General features: G+C 38.0%; 1 protein-coding gene across 2 annotated transcripts in view; it reads left to right on the forward strand.

The window, feature by feature from the left end:
• PTPRG (protein tyrosine phosphatase receptor type G) overlaps nucleotides 1-19058 on the forward strand; it is a 745156-nt gene that overhangs the window by 698060 nt on the left and 28038 nt on the right. For both annotated transcript variants that reach the window (XM_050781197.1, XM_050781198.1), the window contains 5 exons: nucleotides 4066-4157; nucleotides 12068-12164; nucleotides 16669-16751; nucleotides 16944-17078; nucleotides 18244-18378. In XM_050781197.1, coding sequence (XP_050637154.1) covers nucleotides 4066-4157; nucleotides 12068-12164; nucleotides 16669-16751; nucleotides 16944-17078; nucleotides 18244-18378 — 542 coding nt within the window. The remainder of the gene's footprint in view (nucleotides 1-4065; nucleotides 4158-12067; nucleotides 12165-16668; nucleotides 16752-16943; nucleotides 17079-18243; nucleotides 18379-19058) is intronic.

Raw genomic sequence — 19058 nt, forward strand, 5'->3', positions numbered from 1 at the left:
GGTAAATAATATTTAATAACAATAAGCCCACCTCTTCAGGTACTGATTCTCTATGTCAGTCATTTTATAATTGAGTGATTTAGTGATAATGGTAGTGGTCCTACTTTTGCCTAGTTTAAACCTTTGGTATCTTAAAATTTTGTAAGTACAAATAGCAGCTGAGTACAGTGGTTCATGCCTATAATCTCAGTGCTTTGGGAGGCAGAGGCAGAAGGATCACTCGAGCCCAAGAGTTTGAGACTAGCCTGGGGAACATAGCGAGACCTCATCTCTACAAAAAATATAAGCCAGGTGTGGTGGCATGGGCCTGTGGTCTTAGCTACTCAGGAGGCTGAGGTGGAAGGATTGCTTGAGGCTAGGAGTTCAAGACCAGCCTGGACAACACAGCAAGACTCCATCTCTTTAAATTAGCCAGGCATGGTGGGATGGAACTATACCTAGCTACTTAGGAGGCTGGGGTGAGAGGATTACTTGAGCTCAGGAGTTTGAGGCTCAATTGTGAGCTACAATTGAGTAACTGCACTCCAGCCAGCCTGGGTGACAGAGTGAGACCATGTCTACAAAAAAAAAAAAAAAAAAAAAAAAAAATTAACACAAAATTATCAAGTGATATTTACCAGATTAACCAAGATACTAAGAATTAAAAAGTTTAATTTCTTGTTATTCCTTGAACTTGTAGTGCTTTGAGAATGAAGACAAATAGTATATTACAGTACACAGGAATACAGTCTTTGGGTTCAGTGGACCTGGGTTCAAATCTTAGCTCTGCCACTTAACTGAGTCTTTGGACAAGTTGCCTCGGTTTCCTTATGTGTACTGTGAGAATAATCACGTTCCCTTCATCTGGTTCTTACAGAGATAAATGTGTGAAAAACATTTAGCACAGTCCCTGGTAACCAGTAAGGGCTTAATAAATAGTGGTTTTCCTGTCATTCTACCAACTTTATCATTATCCTGCTTTTATTATACCATAATAATCTCCCATTTAATCTTTAGTCACTGAAAACATCTTCACTTTGATTCCAGCCGCTTTTTTCCTTTATGCTTCTCCCACCACTACCACTACCTTAGTGACATTTATTCTCACTGAAGTCATCAAACCCATCCTTTTAATGGCACTTGTAGTCTTTACCACATAATTACACTGTTCTTGCGCTCCCTTGTGTTCATCTCTTCACCAGCACAAATGTCCTTGAGCAGAAACCATCTCTCTAATATCTGGCTGAGTACTAGGTGCTCAGAAACGGCTTCATCCAGGGGTTTCCCATTCTCTGAGCCAGAGCAGTTTTATCTAGGGTCTGCAGCCAGCTTCTGCCATTCTAAACTTTTTTCAAGTGCAAGATGCATATGAAAAGAGTACCCATTTCTTGGCGTACATGTTAATACATATAAAGTACACAGAAAGTGCCTGGCCTAGTTAGTGCTGCTAATATTCTCTGCAATCTTTAATGAAACTCAAGACATTTAGGTGGAGATAACATGTTTTGGATGAATGTCTTCTTAAAACACACAGGGCCTTTCCAGATAAAAATTGAGCAGATTAGGCCTCTGATGCTGTCCTAATTGCTTGGCCTTCTGCTAGTTACATTGATTTTATAATCATCTGGCTCATGTTGAGAGAATGTAATAGAAAAATTATGACAGGAGAATGATTAGAATAATTAGTCATAGCCTTATATTCATCTCAATATAAAGAACAGAGATTTATGACTCCTCAGCGATTTATCTTGATTGCAGGGCAAATGCTGTATTATCTGGGTAGCTGACAGTGGTCAGTACGGCATGCATCTGTATGTATATCCGCCTGTCTGGTACTTTTGTGACATTACTGGTGGTGCCTGGAAACCCAGAGGGTGTGGTTAGGCATCCTTGGATAAAGATGCAAATTGGAGAGACTAGTGAGTCATATATTTCCATGATTATCATACTGAGCTCTGCTGGATTTTTGCTGCTTCTAGCCACAGTGGCAGCAGGCATACTGATTTCTGGCCATGTGTGTGTGACATTAGCTTGGATATTACAGTTGAGCACTTTGCAGGAAAAAACAATAAGCAGTTAACCTGAAAGCATTTCTTTTAATGATGTGAGGTGGGCTATGCCTTTAAAATGCTGTGGTTTTTACCTTACAGAGTAAAACAGTTATAAAGCTGACATATTTTTTCTTATTTTGAACTAGAGTCCGTGTTCTTAATCACAGCACTGTAAGTTCTCGGGAATCTAAAATTCTAAACTATCATTATCGTATAAATGTTGCCTTCAACCTATTACTCTACTAAATATGTCACTCTGCCCTTGAAAACAGTGTTGTATCTGTCATTTCTAAGTAAATGAAAGTCCTATATACTAGAGTGATTCTGTGGTTAGGTTGTGTCCCATCTCACCCATTTTGCCTCTTGTTTGAAAATGAGTTTATTCTTGGGCTAATCATTTAGAGACTCTCCAGCTTTGTACATAGTAACCCTTTTGTCAACTTGAGATCATTTTCATTGCCACTGATCATTATTGTAGAATTTGCTTACTTCTAAACATTTTAAATGAAGTGATCAGATAATTTTGGAAATTTTTCTTGAACTGTGCATTCTGCTAAATATTCTGGAGAAACATTTTGGCTTCGCTTACCCTGTTAATGCTGGTTACATCATGAGAGCTATAGATTTGTTGGGCATGCAAAATGATTGCATATTCATGAACATCTTCAATTCTGAAATATTTGTAAATAACTTGGCAATTTTTTTCATAAGGTTGCTTATTAACACGATTAGGACTTTAATTGTTCACACAGAAAGAATTTGTACTTACAGAGCACCACCTATTTGATAAGTAACATTTCTATGCTAAGCAACTTGGATTATGAACATATAAGTCACCTTCCTAAAACAAAGTATAAGAGATGCTATTTTCCGCTTAAGAATGATTCAAGTTTGAAAATGTCAATAGATGCAAAAAGCCACCCTAGAGCTTTGCTCTCTCGAAAGAAAGAAGAGAAGGAATGACATAGTCAATGTTAACTGTCACCAGATGAAGAGAAATCAGATTGTCAGGCCTGGATCTATAAAATTCTTGCCAAAGTAGGACCTCATTTACACATACAGATCTTCATACCCTTTGCTAAGAAAAGCATCTGTGGCAGTTTAGATGTTTGTGCGTTTGCCAAAGATCTTTCACTCTGAATAAAGTAAATGTCATGTCTGTTGTTTATCTCAAATTCAGCAGAGTATTTTTAAAAGGAAATATTTGTGGGGGAGGGTCGAGGGAGAAGGGAAGAAGGAGGTTGAGGAGCTCCAGTTAGCTGGGTGTGGCTATTTTATAGCAGTACTCAAGTATCATGATAAATAAGCTTAAAACATACTTTGGGTTTATGAACTGAAAGTCTCCTTTTGAAGTGACAACACAAAATAAATGGGAATGTGGAGTCTTCCTGAATCTATACCTAGTCTGTCAACACCAAAAAAATCCAGTTAATTCAGTCAAACTGATTATTTGGCATCATGTAGACACAGCTGTCTTGAGCTAAAATTTTGAACACTTAAAGATAGATGGCATTGTACCCAGAGCCAGCTGGTACAATGGCATCTATCTATAATTGTGTATAAATGATTGCTTAAAAGTTAAAAGATTGGAAATAGAACTTAATCGCTCAAAGTTCAAGCTGGACCCCATTGAACAGCAATAAAAAAAAAACAAACAACAAACAAAGAAAACCCCTGGTGTGATAAAATTTCTTGGCAAATGGGTACCCTTGATAAATTCACACTTCGGGTTAAGAGTATGCTGTGGTAATTTAACTATGTAAATTGCCTTGAATATAAAAAGTAAAGGGAATTCTCTATGTACCTTTTTTTTAAAAACCGTATTTAACCTGGCTTGTCGGCATTTGAAGTCATAATGAGATCCTAATGTGAAATAAATCCTGAGACTTTTCTTCAGGACATCTATTTTGTGTGATACAATTATTTTGCGCTTTGCAGAAATCAACTATTTGTCTTAAGGATGCTTTGCTTTATCAGGGTAATTTGTTTTATGGAAGTATTCTATGTAATTTTGAATATTATTTTATTCCCCCAGATGACATGGAAGCCATTCCTGTCAAACAGTTTGTCAAACACATCGGTGAGCTCTATTCTAATAACCAGCATGGGTTCTCCGAGGATTTTGAGGTATGTTTCATAGCTGGAAGTTAACTTCCAGAAACTTAACTCTTACTTTACGCAGATTTTTGTAAGCTTGAACTGAATTCATTCCAAGCATAACAAAACAATAACTGTGGAAAGTGGAGTTTTTTCTTTTCATCTATAATTTTAATAGGCATTCTTTTCCAAATAAAATTTAGGTGAAAGGGGAGTTGATTGTACCTGTCCTGAACATGCACTTCTACAAAAGAACTAACTTAGTGATAGAAAAGCAAACCGGTAGGGATTGCTTTCCAGGTTCTTGCTTCATCTAATTCTAACTGGGAACAGCAATCATAATACAAGGCTCCCTAATTCCGCGTCTTTTCTGCAATGCACATGGTGTAGTGAAGATAGCAGGTTTGGTGTCTGAGAAACTGGATGCTGGATTCATCAGTAGAGAGCTTCATAATCCTCGGGCCAATCACCTCATCTCGGGTTCCCAGTTTTCCCATTTTTAAAAAATGGCACCAATGTCGCCTACATTGTAAAGTCGTTGGAGAAAATAAATGATTAACATCTTTGAAAGTGCTGAGTTGATTGTTAAGAACCATGCAAAGGTTGACTGTTGTTGTTTTCATGATTATTAATCCTTGGAGAGAAGACTTGGGTTAACACAGCCTTCTGATTTTAAGAACTGGTGTGTAGGAAACAAGGTAGAGAGAGGCATGTACCACCCTGCCAACTCTGGGTTCCGTGCCAGTTCAGCAGTGACAGGGTGTCAATGAGGAGCTATTAAACAGACTGCCCTTTTCTTCACTGAGGCGCTTAACTAAGGCACATCTCTGGCAGCAAGAGTTGTGTCGAGGAGGCCAAGTTTTCATGGCAGCTCAGCTGTCTTCTAGCTTTGTGGGTAAGTCGGTTCCTTTCTCTGTCTCATTTCTACTTTAAAATGGAAATAATGATGATGATGCTAACCTACCCATCTCTTTCAACAAAATTGGTTGCAGGGCAAAATGAAGTAATGGAAGGTAAGCACTTTAAGATCATCTAGGAATCATACAGCTGGAAGGTGCAGTTACCTTGAATGAACAATGAGAAATAAAAACAGGATGAAAAGCCACTGTCTATGCAAATTTGGAATCCCAAAAGGCTATCATAAAGGCAATTATATTGATGACTTGTTTGAAATTAAGTCTTTCTCTTAGTTTTTAGTTTTTGTTGTTTTGAGCAGAATGAAAACAAAGGTGGTAGAAAGAACCTCTGATTTATTCTGTGAAGTCATATGTTTTATGGAACCAACAAAAGCATGTTAAGTATTTAATGCCATTAGATGCTTACTAAAAAAGGTGCCTATTCAACTACAAAGAACATGGTTTAAGTCAAACATTTTGTATTCATGAGGACAGCAAATGTGTGTGGTGTTAAAGTGATTTAGTTCAATTGACTGTTGGCTGGATGACTGAGCAAGAATATTGAGGCATTTAACAATGTTGATGGTATTCAGGACAAACATTTATCCTCTAGAGAGCCGAATTTGATCAGGATGATCAAATGCAACTCCAGTTTCTCAATTATTTATGATTTGAGACCCCAGTGCTATTCATCACAGCTGGTTTTGACACCATTTAATTATTCAAAATAATCAGCTACACCTCTGTAAACTTGATCTGACTTAAAATGGGCTTTGCTGCATCAAAATCAAGCTTCCTAACAAATCCTGGGCATCTGTACCCTATTTCTGTCCTAAAAAAAATATACTGCAGCTAAAAGCTTTAATCACCTGCATTGAACTTTATAGCTTAAATAGTATTAGCTGATACTTATGGGAGTGGAATGGGGAGGGCAGGCAGGAAGGTGAAATGACTGTTGTCATTTCACAATCTGTTCAGGTTTGAAAGGTTTAAAATCAGCTGTTCAGAATAGGAAGAAAATGCTTTCTTCTAAAAAGAACAGCAATGCAGCAACGTAAAGGGGAGAATAAGAAAATAGAAAAAGCTCACCAATATTACTGTAACCTTATAATTAGGTGAAAATTTGAAGTATTTTAAAAGAGTAGTATTCCTTTTGGGTAACTGCTAAAAGGGAAAACTGGTAATAGGCTACATAAGAAGCTATTATGACTATTTTATAATCAGATAGTAACAGGCTTTATAAGAAAGGATAGAAAAAGATTTTGTGTAATTAAAAACAAAATTTTATTATGGTAAGAGAGTTAAGGTAATCCCAGTCTCAGATTTCCAGACCCATTTACCTGGAATAATGATAGCTAGCATTTAGTAGTTAGCACTGTGCATGGATCATTCTATTTCCTGAGGTAGGTGCTATCTTATTGTCCCCATTTTACTGATGACAAAACTACCCATGAGAAAACTGAGGCTGTGGGTGGCTACATTTTGAAATGGCAGCAGCAGGATTTAAGACCAGGGTATCCGACTTGAACTCACATGGTTCACCTTGACACCATCCAGACTCTCATTAAAGTAGTGTCCTGGGCCACAGTGGCTCACATCTGTAATCCCAATACTTTGGGAGACCAAGGCGGGAGGATCACTTGAGACCAGGAGTTCCCAACCAGCCTGGACAACACAGCAAGACTCCGTCTCTACAAAAAAAATTTTTTTTTTTAATTAGCCAGGTGTGGTGATGCACAACTGTCATCCTAGCTCTTCAGAGGCTGAGGCAGGAGGATCATTTGAGCCCAGGATATTGAGGCTGCAGTGAGCTATGACTGCACCACTGCACTCCAGCCTGAGCGACAAAGCAAGACCCTGTCTCAGGAAAAAAAAAACACCAAAAAGCCAGAGTAATGTCCTGTAATGAGCCACGGTCAGAAGGAGAAATAAGCAAGCTTGCAAGTGACTAGCACTGATAGTGCCACAGTGCCTTAACAATACAAAAAGGTGGGGAGAGCAGCCAAATTACGAACCACCCCCCAACTAGGAGTATTAGCTGCCCATTACATGATCTTTATGGTCTCAAGCCTTCTAAGATAGCTGAGAGTGTGACTTATAAAAATCGTATCCAACATGCAGGCCTAAAATTAGTCTTAAAATGATGAAAAATACAATTGAAAAGTTAACAACTGGACATTAAGAGGAGCTAAAACAACCCATCTAACAGTTACTGATGATCTGCCATTCTCTGGACATAATATAAGATACAAATATGAATTAGAGTCCTTGCCCTCAAAGAGTTCAATCTGGTATTGGGGGAGGCCAGAGTGTACACAACCAAAACAGAAACAGGACAAAGCAAAATAAGTGCTATTGTACAGGCATAAAGTTCTGAAGAAGTGCAAAGGAGAAAGGCACCTATGTATTTTCATTGGAGATTTCAGCAAAAATTCTCTCCCATCATGTTTAAACATCTCGGAAGTAAAATGTTGGTGAATAACTATCATAGTTTCAGAACTTTACTGCTTGGCGAATGAGAAAAACAATTCACTGGTAATTTTGACTCTGTCTAGAAGTGTTGCTGTAATGTAAGCCAGCTTTTTGTTCTTGTCAGATAACTTCTAGAGACCGTGAAAAGTGGCATCATACAGTATTTGCAGTCACTAGAAACGACGTCAGTCCTTTTCTTGTGATAGCGTTGGATGACACCATTCCCTTGGCTACCTGAGCTAACTTTAACCTCACTGTCCTTCCCAGGGAGTTGTTTCCCAGAGTAGTATTAAAAGATTGACAGACTCTTCCTCAGCCCCCACAAACATAATGCAGAAGGCTTCCAAAAGACCAGTGCTAGCATACTGTTTCAAAAGGAAGGCACTCCAAAGCTCCATGAGTCAGAAGAATTAACAGGCAGGGACTGGGAGAATCAGAAGTCTAAAGGAGTACAGGATGAGGCCAAAGGTCCACAGCCCCTTGACAAGATCCTTTGGGGGACTGTCTCTATTACAGTTAACCAGTTGTGCTAAATTTAGGCTAGTTCATCTTAAATCAAAAGAACAAAGCTTTGTCCACCTGAGCCCATGCTCTGAGGGACCAGTGGCCACAATCACTTTAGGGAATGAAGGGAGATGTCCAGGGCTGCTGATGACATATAATAGGGAAGTCTCTGGTCAGAGGTGTAATGCTGCACCGACTGCTGCCTGCAAGAGGTCAGAAAATGAGCCTGTAGGCAGGGCTGTCCATTCTTTTGGCTTCCCTGGGCCACATTGTAAGAAGAAATGTCTTGGGCCACACATAAAATACACTAATGACAGCTGATGAGCTAAAAAAAATTGCAACAAACAAAACTCAATGTTTTAAGAAAGTTTACAAATTTGTGTTGGGCTGCTTTCAAAGCCATCCTGGGCCGCATGTGGCCCGTGGGCCATGGGTTGGATAAGCTTGTTGTAGAGTTAGTTTCCTGAGCCTTTTCAACAAAAATGCCAGTTTGAGTCTTAAATATCTTAAGAAAAACATTTTTAAACGGTTATGAGATCTCACACTTGTTTAAGATTGTGGTGAAGAGGGAGATAAAAGGGAGATAGCCAGATTTCATGAAAAATAATTCTTATGTTAGAGACCAGCTACAGGATAATAATGCTGTGTTATACTCTCCAAAGATGGGTTAGTTTTCTGGGGGGCAAATGCAGTCATTTTAGATAAAGATACATGGATTTGGATAGAGGAAGAGAACAGGCATTCTTACCAAGGTAAATGGCAATAAAGCAAAGAGCAGGAAATCAAATGGTCTTTTCAAAGGGTATGGAGTTAATATTGTCTGGGATTGGGAAGGGAGGGGAAGATAAGATGGGACCTTGAAAGCCTGGCTAAGGGAATGTGGAATCTCTCCACACATTTCTGAGGAAGGGAATAATAAAGTCAGCACAGCGTTCGAAGAAAATCAGTCTGGCAGCAATTTAAACCCTGAGCAGAAGAGAGTAGGGGCTGAAAGTTGCAGTGTAACCAGCACCTGTCAAAGGCCAGTTCTGTGTCTGACACTGTACATGCACTGGGTCACTCCATGACCTAAACCCATGAGTCTTCTGTAGTACAGAACAGTCTCTTTACCACAATTGTAGGCTGCCTGAACTCAGGCACTAAGAATGTTACCCCTACTTGGTCTAATATTTAGTAACCAGATCCAAATAATGTATTCTCAGCTACCTTTTTGGAACTGAGAAATCTGAAAGATTTCTAGATGTTTTATTGCATTATTTTTTTGAATTGAGCCACAGTATAGTAGGACAGTAGGTCTTTTAGTGCTCTTTAAACAGCCTCTTGCATCAATGACTCTAGGTAGGAAGTGATTTAGCCTACGTCACCTCCCTAAAATTCTCGGTATATCAAATTTTAGGGTTTGTTCAGTCTTTGATTTTTTGCTTTATTTTAAACCTGTTTTCTGTTGGCCTTCTCCTATGCTTATGTGCCTGTAAAGATTCAAACTCTTCTTTTTGAGAATTCTAGCTTTGTTATATAAAGAGTAAAATATAAACAAGCTTAAACTATCAGAGTTCTGAATAGGTAAATTTACAATGCCTACTCCATTGGCCAGTGTCTCTTTAAAGGGTTTTTAACACCTATTAAAATCATGTTAATGTTGAAATGGCAGTTCTGATGGAGAAAAGCCACTCCAGGATCAGATGATATTATCAGCATCTAAATGAGCCAGGCAGTACTGCAAGGAATTATAGATCACATTATTATCTACATGACAAAATTAGAAGACCTCAGGCAAACCCATGGGTTCTAATAAAATCAGATTTGACAATATTTATTACAATTTTTTGTTTCTGTCATTCATATAATTGGAAAAGTGAAATAGAGGCAACAGATCAGATAAAGGGTTTTAGATAACAAAAAGTTTGATTGGCCATATTGAATGACAGCTTTAAACAATACTGACAGCTGCTCCCAAGCAGTCTTGGTCAATTGCATTATATTAGAAAAGAGGCTCCAACTTCAGTCCATAGCTAGGGTGGTCAGATCTATACAACAGGAAAAAAACATCAATAAACAAAGTAAATCTCAGACTAAGGTACTAAAAGCCACAATCTCTCAGCATAAGATAGCTGAACAACTCAACCCTGAAGAAGTACATGCCAAAGGTGTGACCTTCAAAACCTGAAAACAAAAGAATAACTTGTTTCAGCCGGGTGCGGTGGCTCAAGCCTGTAATCCCAGCACTTTGGGAGGCCAAGACGGGCGGATCACAAGGTCAGGAGATCGAGACCATCCTGGCTAACACGGTGAAACCCCGTCTCTACTAAAAAATACCAAAAAAAACTAGCCGGGTGAGGTGGCGGGCGCCTGAAGTCCCAGCTATTCGGGAGGCTGAGGCAGGAGAATGGCGTGAACCCGGGAGGCGGAGCTTGCAGTGAGCTGAGATCCGGCCACTGCACTCCAGCCCGGGCGACAGAGCGAGACTCCGTCTCAAAAAAAAAAAAAAAAGAAAAAAAAAAACTTGTTTCAAATCCATTTTCAAAAGTTATCTGCCTTGAAACTCTTCAAAAGAGCATGCCTCAGGTCTTATAAGGCAGTTTCAAAAGGCAGGTCCCAATATTCTAAGTTTGGCTGGCATTGCTCATTTCTTATGTAGACTGATTTGGGATCACACTTTATTATCTCATTTTAGGGAAGAGCCAAAGGATGGCCTTAAAGCTCCTTAAACCAATGTTTTCCAAACCATAGGTTATAAACTATGTTAGAACAGAAAATATTGGAGTTTAGTAAGAGTAGGGAATGGGTAAAAACTGTCATGAAACCCACTTTTCCCGAAAGGTGGATTGAATTAATGCCTGTGGGGCTTTTTTTTTTTTTTTTTTTTTTTTTTTTTTTTTTTGTAAATGGACAGCTGGGAAGGACTATAATTATGGAAACTTCAATTTACAGTGTCCAACAATTGGAAAGTCATTGAATACTGTTTCTTTCAACAGATAGAAACTCTTTGCTTTTATACCTTAAATTCTTTGAGTACAGTAACTTCCTCCTTCTAGAGAAGAAGTGTACTTCTCCCTAGGCCGTACTTTGTGAAAATAAAAGACAACCCAGTTCATTGTTTTCATTATGTTTAATGTAAATACTATGGAAAACATCCATAATTGCTAGGCAACTCCTTTGTGAAAAAAAGTCTGCATGCTTCTAAACTCTGCTACATCTGTTCTGTGTAAAACATTTCTCCTGATAATGTTGTGTTACTTTGCTCAGGCTCCGTGTAGCAGCTGTGCACTGCTAATGACTTCCTTATTAGTTAGCTCCAGTACTTTCTTGGGTTTGAAGCATATAGTACAGAAAAATTTGGCTTTTCAGCAATGTTGTATTAGGCTAATAGATGATGTTTATATCCACGGCCAAGGTAGGATAACAGCATTATTTCTGCTACTGCTATTTTTCCAAAGAAGGATAACTTTTAAAATATTAGAGTTCACAAATAATTTGTCAAGACTGTATATATGAGATATAACCATTAGTTGGGGTATTATTAGGGTTATTTCACCACTGAGTCTTTAAAGTCAGTGCACCCTCACAATGATAAAATGAGGCTGTAAGGCCTCTAAGCATATTGCAAATCATGGTAGAGATTATACTTCTTAGAAATTCCCTTTCTTTCTTTAAGACTCGGGTAAATTTTTTCAACTGTCTAAAGCCTTCCTCTGTTCTGTGCTCCCATCAGAGCTTTATCAGACCTCTTTTCTGTTCATCATGGTTGACTATTTTTTTGAATATTTTTCTCACCCATAGACTGGGTGAGAAAAATATTCAAAAAGAGATATTGTTTAACATCCCAGGGACCACGTCAAAATCGAGAATAAAGTAGATGATTGATGAAATAGTAAAGAATGAAATCTTTATACCTTCACATTCTTCATAAACTTGTTATAAATATATTAATAATTATATCCAAAGTTGGGATTGGGGAGGTAATGGTGGCTGTGGCTAGGGAGTAAGTAAATACTTCATGCCTTTAAATATATATGGTGTTCCTTTGTTTCTAACCTGTGTCTATAATCTTGCTGTTTTCTTCACTAGGAAGTCCAGCGCTGTACTGCTGATATGAACATCACTGCAGAACATTCCAATCATCCAGAAAACAAGCACAAAAACAGATACATCAACATTTTAGCATGTGAGTAATAAACTTTAAACTATCTTCAACTGCAAGGAAATTAAATTTTCATGCTGGGTATAAGCTGAAAGCCAAGCAATCAGAAGCAGGATGCCAAGAAAGAATGATACTTGCAAGCTAACCTCTCATTAGCCCATCTTCAACAGTGTAGAAGTAGGGACATTTTCTTCCCCCTTAGCCTTTCATTAGGCTGTCAGAGCTCAGAGAGCTTAATAAGGTGACTGAAAGAAAATGTTTGGAGCTTCACTATTTTCACATGAAGTGATGTCATATCAGATGTTGGGAGCCAAAATTTGAATGTCACTTGGTTATACTGACATTGCCTGTAAGGGCCTAATTTTTCCCCCCCACTTAAAAGACCGGTGTGATAGTAAGGGGCCAAATATTTTAATATGAATGAAAATATTGGGAATTGAATCAAGCAAGCTGAATTTCAAAGCATTCTTTCAAAAACTACATAATTGGTTTGTACCTTAAATGATGAGCCTCCAGGCCTTTTGGTCCATGTGCTTACCCCTATCTATCACATTTCCATGGTCAGGAATATTCTGTAGGTTAGGGACTCAAACAAATGGACATTCTTCATACAGAGCCTCAAGGAATACCCTAGGAGCACAAGCTACTTCTATGGCTAGAAGACCACACGTGGGGCTTGGCTCACTGGCATATAATATATGCTTTGATACTAAGGGTAGGGGCATAGATATTTATAGTTAACATATACTATGGTAAGGACTACATTGCATAGAATTGTATATAATAGTGCATTTAAATTGGACCACTTAAAACTTGAACACTACTGTATAATGTTTTCTTAAAGTTTTAGTGAAATATAATTCACATACCATATGAAATTTACCCATTTAAGGCCGGGCACAGTGGCTCGCGCCTGTTTAATCCCAGCACTTTCGGAGGCCAAGGCAGGTGGACCACTTGAGGCCAGGAGTGCAAGATCAGCCTGGCCAACATGGCAAAGCCCTGTCTACAAAAAATACTAAAGTTGGCCGGGCACGGTGGCTCACGCCCGTAATCCCAGCACTTTGGGAGGCCGAGGCGGGCGGATCACGAGGTCAAGAGATCGAGACCATCCTGGCTAACACGGTGAAACCCTGTCTCTACTAAAAATACAAAAAATTAGCCAGGTGTGATGGTGGGCGCCTGTAGTCCCAGCTACTCGGGAGGCTGAGGCAGGAGAATGACGTGAACCCAGGAGGCGGAGCTTGCAGTGAGCCGAGATCATGCCACTGCACTCCAGCCTGGGCGACAGAGAGAGACTCTGGAAAAAAAAAATACTAAAGTTAATGCGGTGTGGTGGCATGCGCCTGTAGTCCCAGCTACTGGAGAGGCACAAGAACCCAAGAATCACTTGAACCCAGGAGGGAGAGGTTGCTGTGAGCCAAGATTGTGCCACTGCACTCCAGCCTGGGGAACAGAGCAAGACCTTGTCTCAAAAAAAAGAAAAAAAAATTACCTAAAGAATACAACTCAGTGAGGTTTTAGTATATTCATTCACAGAGTTGTATGATCATCACCACAATCTAATTTTAGAACATTTTTTGCACCTCAGCAAGAAACCTGTTAGCAGGCACTCCCAATTCTTCCTTCTCTCCAGCACTTAAAAACCCTATATCTACTTTCTGTCTCTGTGGTTTTGCATATTCTGGACATTTCATATAGATTCATACTATATGTGACCTTTTGTGTCTGGCTTCTTTAATTTAGCATAATGATTTCAACATTCATCCATGTCGTACCATATATCAGTACTTCATTCCCTTTTATGGCTGAATAATACTCTAACGTGTGGATATACAGGATTTTGTCTGTTCATCATTTGATGGACATTTGTTTATTTTCTGCTTCTCAGCTAGTATGAATGATACTGCTATGAACATTCATGTACAAGTCTTTATGTACACAGATATTTTCAGTTCTTTTTTGTGTATACCTAGGAGTACAATTGCTAGATTATATGAAAATTCTATGTTTAAAATTTTGAGGAGCTATCAAACTCTTTTCCAAAGTGGCTATTCATTTTACATTCCCACCAACAATATATAAAGGGTCCAATGTTTCCACATCCTCACCAACTTTTACTGTTTAAAAAAAAAAAGAATAACAGCCTTCCTAATGGGTATGAAGTGGTATCCTATTATAGTTTTGATTTGCATCTCCCCAGTTATTAGTGATGTTGAGCATCTTTTCATGCTTATTGGTCATTTGTATAACTTGTTTGGAGAAATATCTAATCAGATCCTGTACCATTTTTTAACTGGCTTACTTTTGTCTTTCGTTGAGTTGTAAGACTTCTTTACATATTCTGGATACAGATCATTTATTGAATATACAGTTTGCAATTATTTTCTCATTCTGTGCATTGTCTTTTCACTTTCTTAATGTGAGTTACCTAAATTTGTTCCTCTTTTTCAAGATTGTTTTGGCTATTCTTTCCACAGTTGTTTCTGAATTGTACTATTGTGCTGCTTTTGTTAAATTTATTCCTAAGTATTTTATTCCATTTGATGCTAATGTAAATGAAATTGTTTACTTAGTTTTATTTTTGGATTGCTCATTGCTAGTGTATATAAATACAATTGTAGGTTGTATCCTACAACCTTGCTGAATCCATCGTTTCTAGTAGTTATTTTTGGTTGATTCCTTGAATTTCTATATACACGATGTCCTCTATAAACAAAGATAGTTTTACTTCTAAATGAAATGTTACAAAAACTCCAGCTTACTTTTGAATAGGATTGATTGTTCTACTTTTCTGAAGAAATGAACTGGTTTAAAAAGGCAGGGGCGAACAAGGAAGAAAGTCAAACCTCTTCCCAGTCTTTGGATTGACTTTGGCAGTATTTGTTGGCCAACTCACTCAATCAAGGCTCACCACTGCTGTGACTATGAGGATTTGTCTATCCAGATATACCTCCTTTCTAACCAGAGAAATCAGGCAAGGATATATACACATCTGTGCCTTATACATACATACACACACACACACACCATTCTCTCCACCACAGTATCCTTTACTTCGAATGGCAAACATTACTTACTGCCTTGGTAAAAGTATTGTGGCAGAAAAGGAGGAGAAAATCAAAGCAACTAATGTGTGATGTGCCCAAAGGTCATGGTGTTTTGCTAGAAAACCATCATCTCTGGTTAAATGTGAACTGCACTTCCACAACTTCATTTGTGATTTTACTTTCACAATTTCAAATTAGATGTAATTTTATTTTTAAACATTCAGGGAGTTAGGTTTTGGTGTTCTCTTGGCCACTCAGATTCTGGGCACATTGCCTGCCTTCATCTACCCCTATATTAATGCCTTTATATAGCTAAGAATAGCATAGAAATATAATAGAAACAAGTAAAATCAGACTGTGAATGAGCCAGACACATGATGTATGAAAAACCTTCTCTCAGATTCATCACAACTTTCAAGGTATATGTGGGTGTCACCAAATCACCTGCAAAATTGATCTATTAATGTCTTATTTGTCAGTCTAAGAAATAACAATATACAGTTAATGGCTACTAAGGCATAACAGTTTGGATCCAGATGCCTTAGGAGAAATTTTTCCTTTGGGGCCTGTTTATATCAAGCGACACCTGTTTCATGTCAACTCTAAACTGAAAGTTTGTCAGAACAACAAAAGCAGTTCACAGTTCCAAAAACATAGAGGGCTCTCAAAAATTGCTTGATATATTCTGAGGTCAGTAATGCCTATGCTGATCCACTCATTGGACTTCTTTTTCAACTAGACTTTTATGATAATGACTATAAACAGAAACATAAATTGGGTTTTGCCCATTCTGTTTCTACCTAGGGAAAATTATGACCTCAGCTTCCTTCTACTTATTTTGCTATCCTAAAAAAAGCAAGCTCACTCTGTTGGGCAACTAGATACACATATCATGCATCACCTCCCTACCAACTTTTGTTCATTAACTGAGGTTGAGTGGATCCTAAAATCTGAACATTAACTTCAGATTCCTATAAAGAGATTACTCTTAACAAAAGCTCTGGTTTCCTCAATTACTTAGGTTCTGTTAGGGTAGCAGGGAATCCAAGTGAATTAGCAATGGAATTGCCTGAAACTATTAATACATGTTTTGGACTTAATAGATCAGTCACCCTTTTATATTTGTATTAATGGGGAGGGAACACGGGCCTAGGGCATAATCAAAGCCCTTTGAACTTGGCTTTAAAATACAGAACAAGCAAATACCTTTGAACTTGGCTTTAAAATATAGAATAAGGAAATTTTGGAGGACTACAATTTGAAATGGTTTTACATGAGTTTGCATCCTAAGAGCAGGAGATGTAGGAGTGGCTCTATATTTTGGGATGGGTTTGCTCTATTTAGTTGTTCTGCCAAAAGTTTTCTCAGACTACCTTGGGAGATGTCATGTTACCTGATTGCCTTGTGTTGTGCTTGAGAATGGTGCTAGTCTCTGAATTACACATTTTATTTCTGCTTTTTTTTCTTATCTTCTATAGATGATCACAGTAGGGTGAAGTTAAGACCTTTACCAGGAAAAGACTCTAAGCACAGCGACTACATTAATGCAAACTATGTTGATGTAAGTCAGAACCGTTATTATAAACCTGTTTCTGGAAATTGAAGACTGCAGCAGAAACTGTTTAATGTATTTTAATACTGTACAGAGCTTTCACTAAAAACAAAGCCCATTCAATATGGAAAGCATTTGAATTATTTACTGGTCTTCTGTGATAACAGCTTTCATCTTACTTTGTGCTGTGTCATTTTGAAGGGTTACAACAAAGCAAAAGCCTACATTGCCACCCAAGGACCTTTGAAGTCTACATTTGAAGATTTCTGGAGGATGATTTGGGAACAAAACACTGGAATCATTGTGATGATTACGAACCTTGTGGAAAAAGGAAGAGTAAGAGCCTCTTGACTCACTACCTTAATAATGCACCTTCATTCAAACAATACTTGTGGAATACTTGCTTTAGGGTAGGAACTTAACAAGGTATAAAGAGCTACGGAAATTAAAAGTGTTCTTTCTGCTCTACCTTGCTTATGATTCAGTAGGAAAGAGCGCTTAAGGAATTATAAGAGTAAATGTGATGATAGAGATGAGTGGAATGCTACAAAATGAATCAATGTATCCTCTGTATATTCCTCTATACAGAGATTTTTTAAAGGAGCTAATACTTGAACAATGATTAGGAGGAATTACACGGGCTAAAAAGAGAAGGAAAGGGTGTTCTAAGTACAGGGGACAGACAGAACAGTAAACAGGGAAGTTGAAAGAAGCATGGTGTAAACAAGGAACTACTAATAGTTAAGATTGGCAGAAGCAAAAATTGCCTAAACAGTTTGACCATCATTAAGAGGACCTTTTTAAAAAATGATTAATGCTGTAGAATTTATTGGATTATGAGTTTACATTAGATGATGCCAATTTAGGCTGGAATAAAAGCTACACTTCAAGGAATCACCACACTGGGTTGACAGGTGCAGCCAACCACTATGGCACACGATTACCTATGTAACAAACCTGCACATCTTGCACATATACCCCAAAACTAAAAATTAAAAACAAAAAAATAAATAAGTAAAAGAAGCTACGCTTCAGGTTCCCTGCTCAAAATCACCACTGCTTCATGTTGTAGAGTCCCTGTTTTATTTTTGGTGATCCAAGTTACAACTAGAAGAGTCTCACAGTTAGAAGAGAACCTTCCATGAATCCAACCCAGCCTTCCAGCCTTCCAGATGATACTTAAGCTCCCTTTATAACAAACCCTACCCACATTTCTTACAGGTCAGACATAGAGGTTTCTTTCTTGGTCCCTTTTTAAAATGCATTATATATTGAAAGGTGATCATAAATACTACGCCCATTTCTCACATGGTCTTACACAAACTTATCCCAAGCCATCAGCCTTGTCAGAGGTCACACCTGTCTTTAAGCAGTTCAACTCATGTATTCCTTTTTCAGTCAAATAGCAATCTCACCTGTGTTTTAACATTGTCGTTTGAAATTACATTATCAATAGAATTGTGACGTAGATTGCAGTTATACAACTTTTTTCTTTCTGCAGCGAAAATGTGATCAGTATTGGCCAACAGAGAATAGTGAGGAGTATGGAAACATTATTGTCACGCTGAAGAGCACAAAAGTACATGCCTGCTACACTGTTCGTCGTTTTTCAGTCAGAAATACAAAAGTGAAAAAGGTATGGAATGAATTGGGTAGGCTGCCAGGACATCTCCTTTTTATGCTTGTATGAAAATTACTGTACAACCAAGGCCAAATCTCATAACCAACTTTGTTTCTAAAAAGTATTTTTAAAACATTTTTTCATAACTCTTTTGATTGACATCAGTGTATGGTGTGAAAGGTATTGGCAAAGCATATAATAGAATTTAACTGGCCTGATTGAGCTCTTTAATCTCTACATGAACAGCCTTCATTTTAAAAAAAGATCATACTCTTAGGTTTTGGTAATACTCAGCATATATGGCAGCATCTGTTTGATTTAGCTTTTTTATTCCAATTTCCTGACAGATATAAAGCATTGTTTCCCAAAGTGTGTTCCAAGGAATACTTGTCCTGTAAGATTCTTGTAAACAGCAGATTCTGCTGTTCAAGAATGGGAAATGAATGCTACATAATATATATCTCCCCACCATTTTAGAAATTTACAGTGAACATAAGTGACCAGAGCACTGATGTTAACAATAATACCCTTTTCTATAGAATTACTAATACCCTGAGAATCACATTTTGTGGAAATACTGTTTTCAGGTTATCTCAGTTTCTTTTTCAAAATCCACTGTCACAACAAATATCTTAGATCGATCATCACAGCAGTACAGCAATCCCCCTTAGTTGTGGAAGGTATGTTTCAAGACC

This window comes from Macaca thibetana, chromosome 2 (assembly GCF_024542745.1).
Source record: "Macaca thibetana thibetana isolate TM-01 chromosome 2, ASM2454274v1, whole genome shotgun sequence".
NCBI lineage: Eukaryota > Metazoa > Chordata > Mammalia > Primates > Cercopithecidae > Macaca > Macaca thibetana.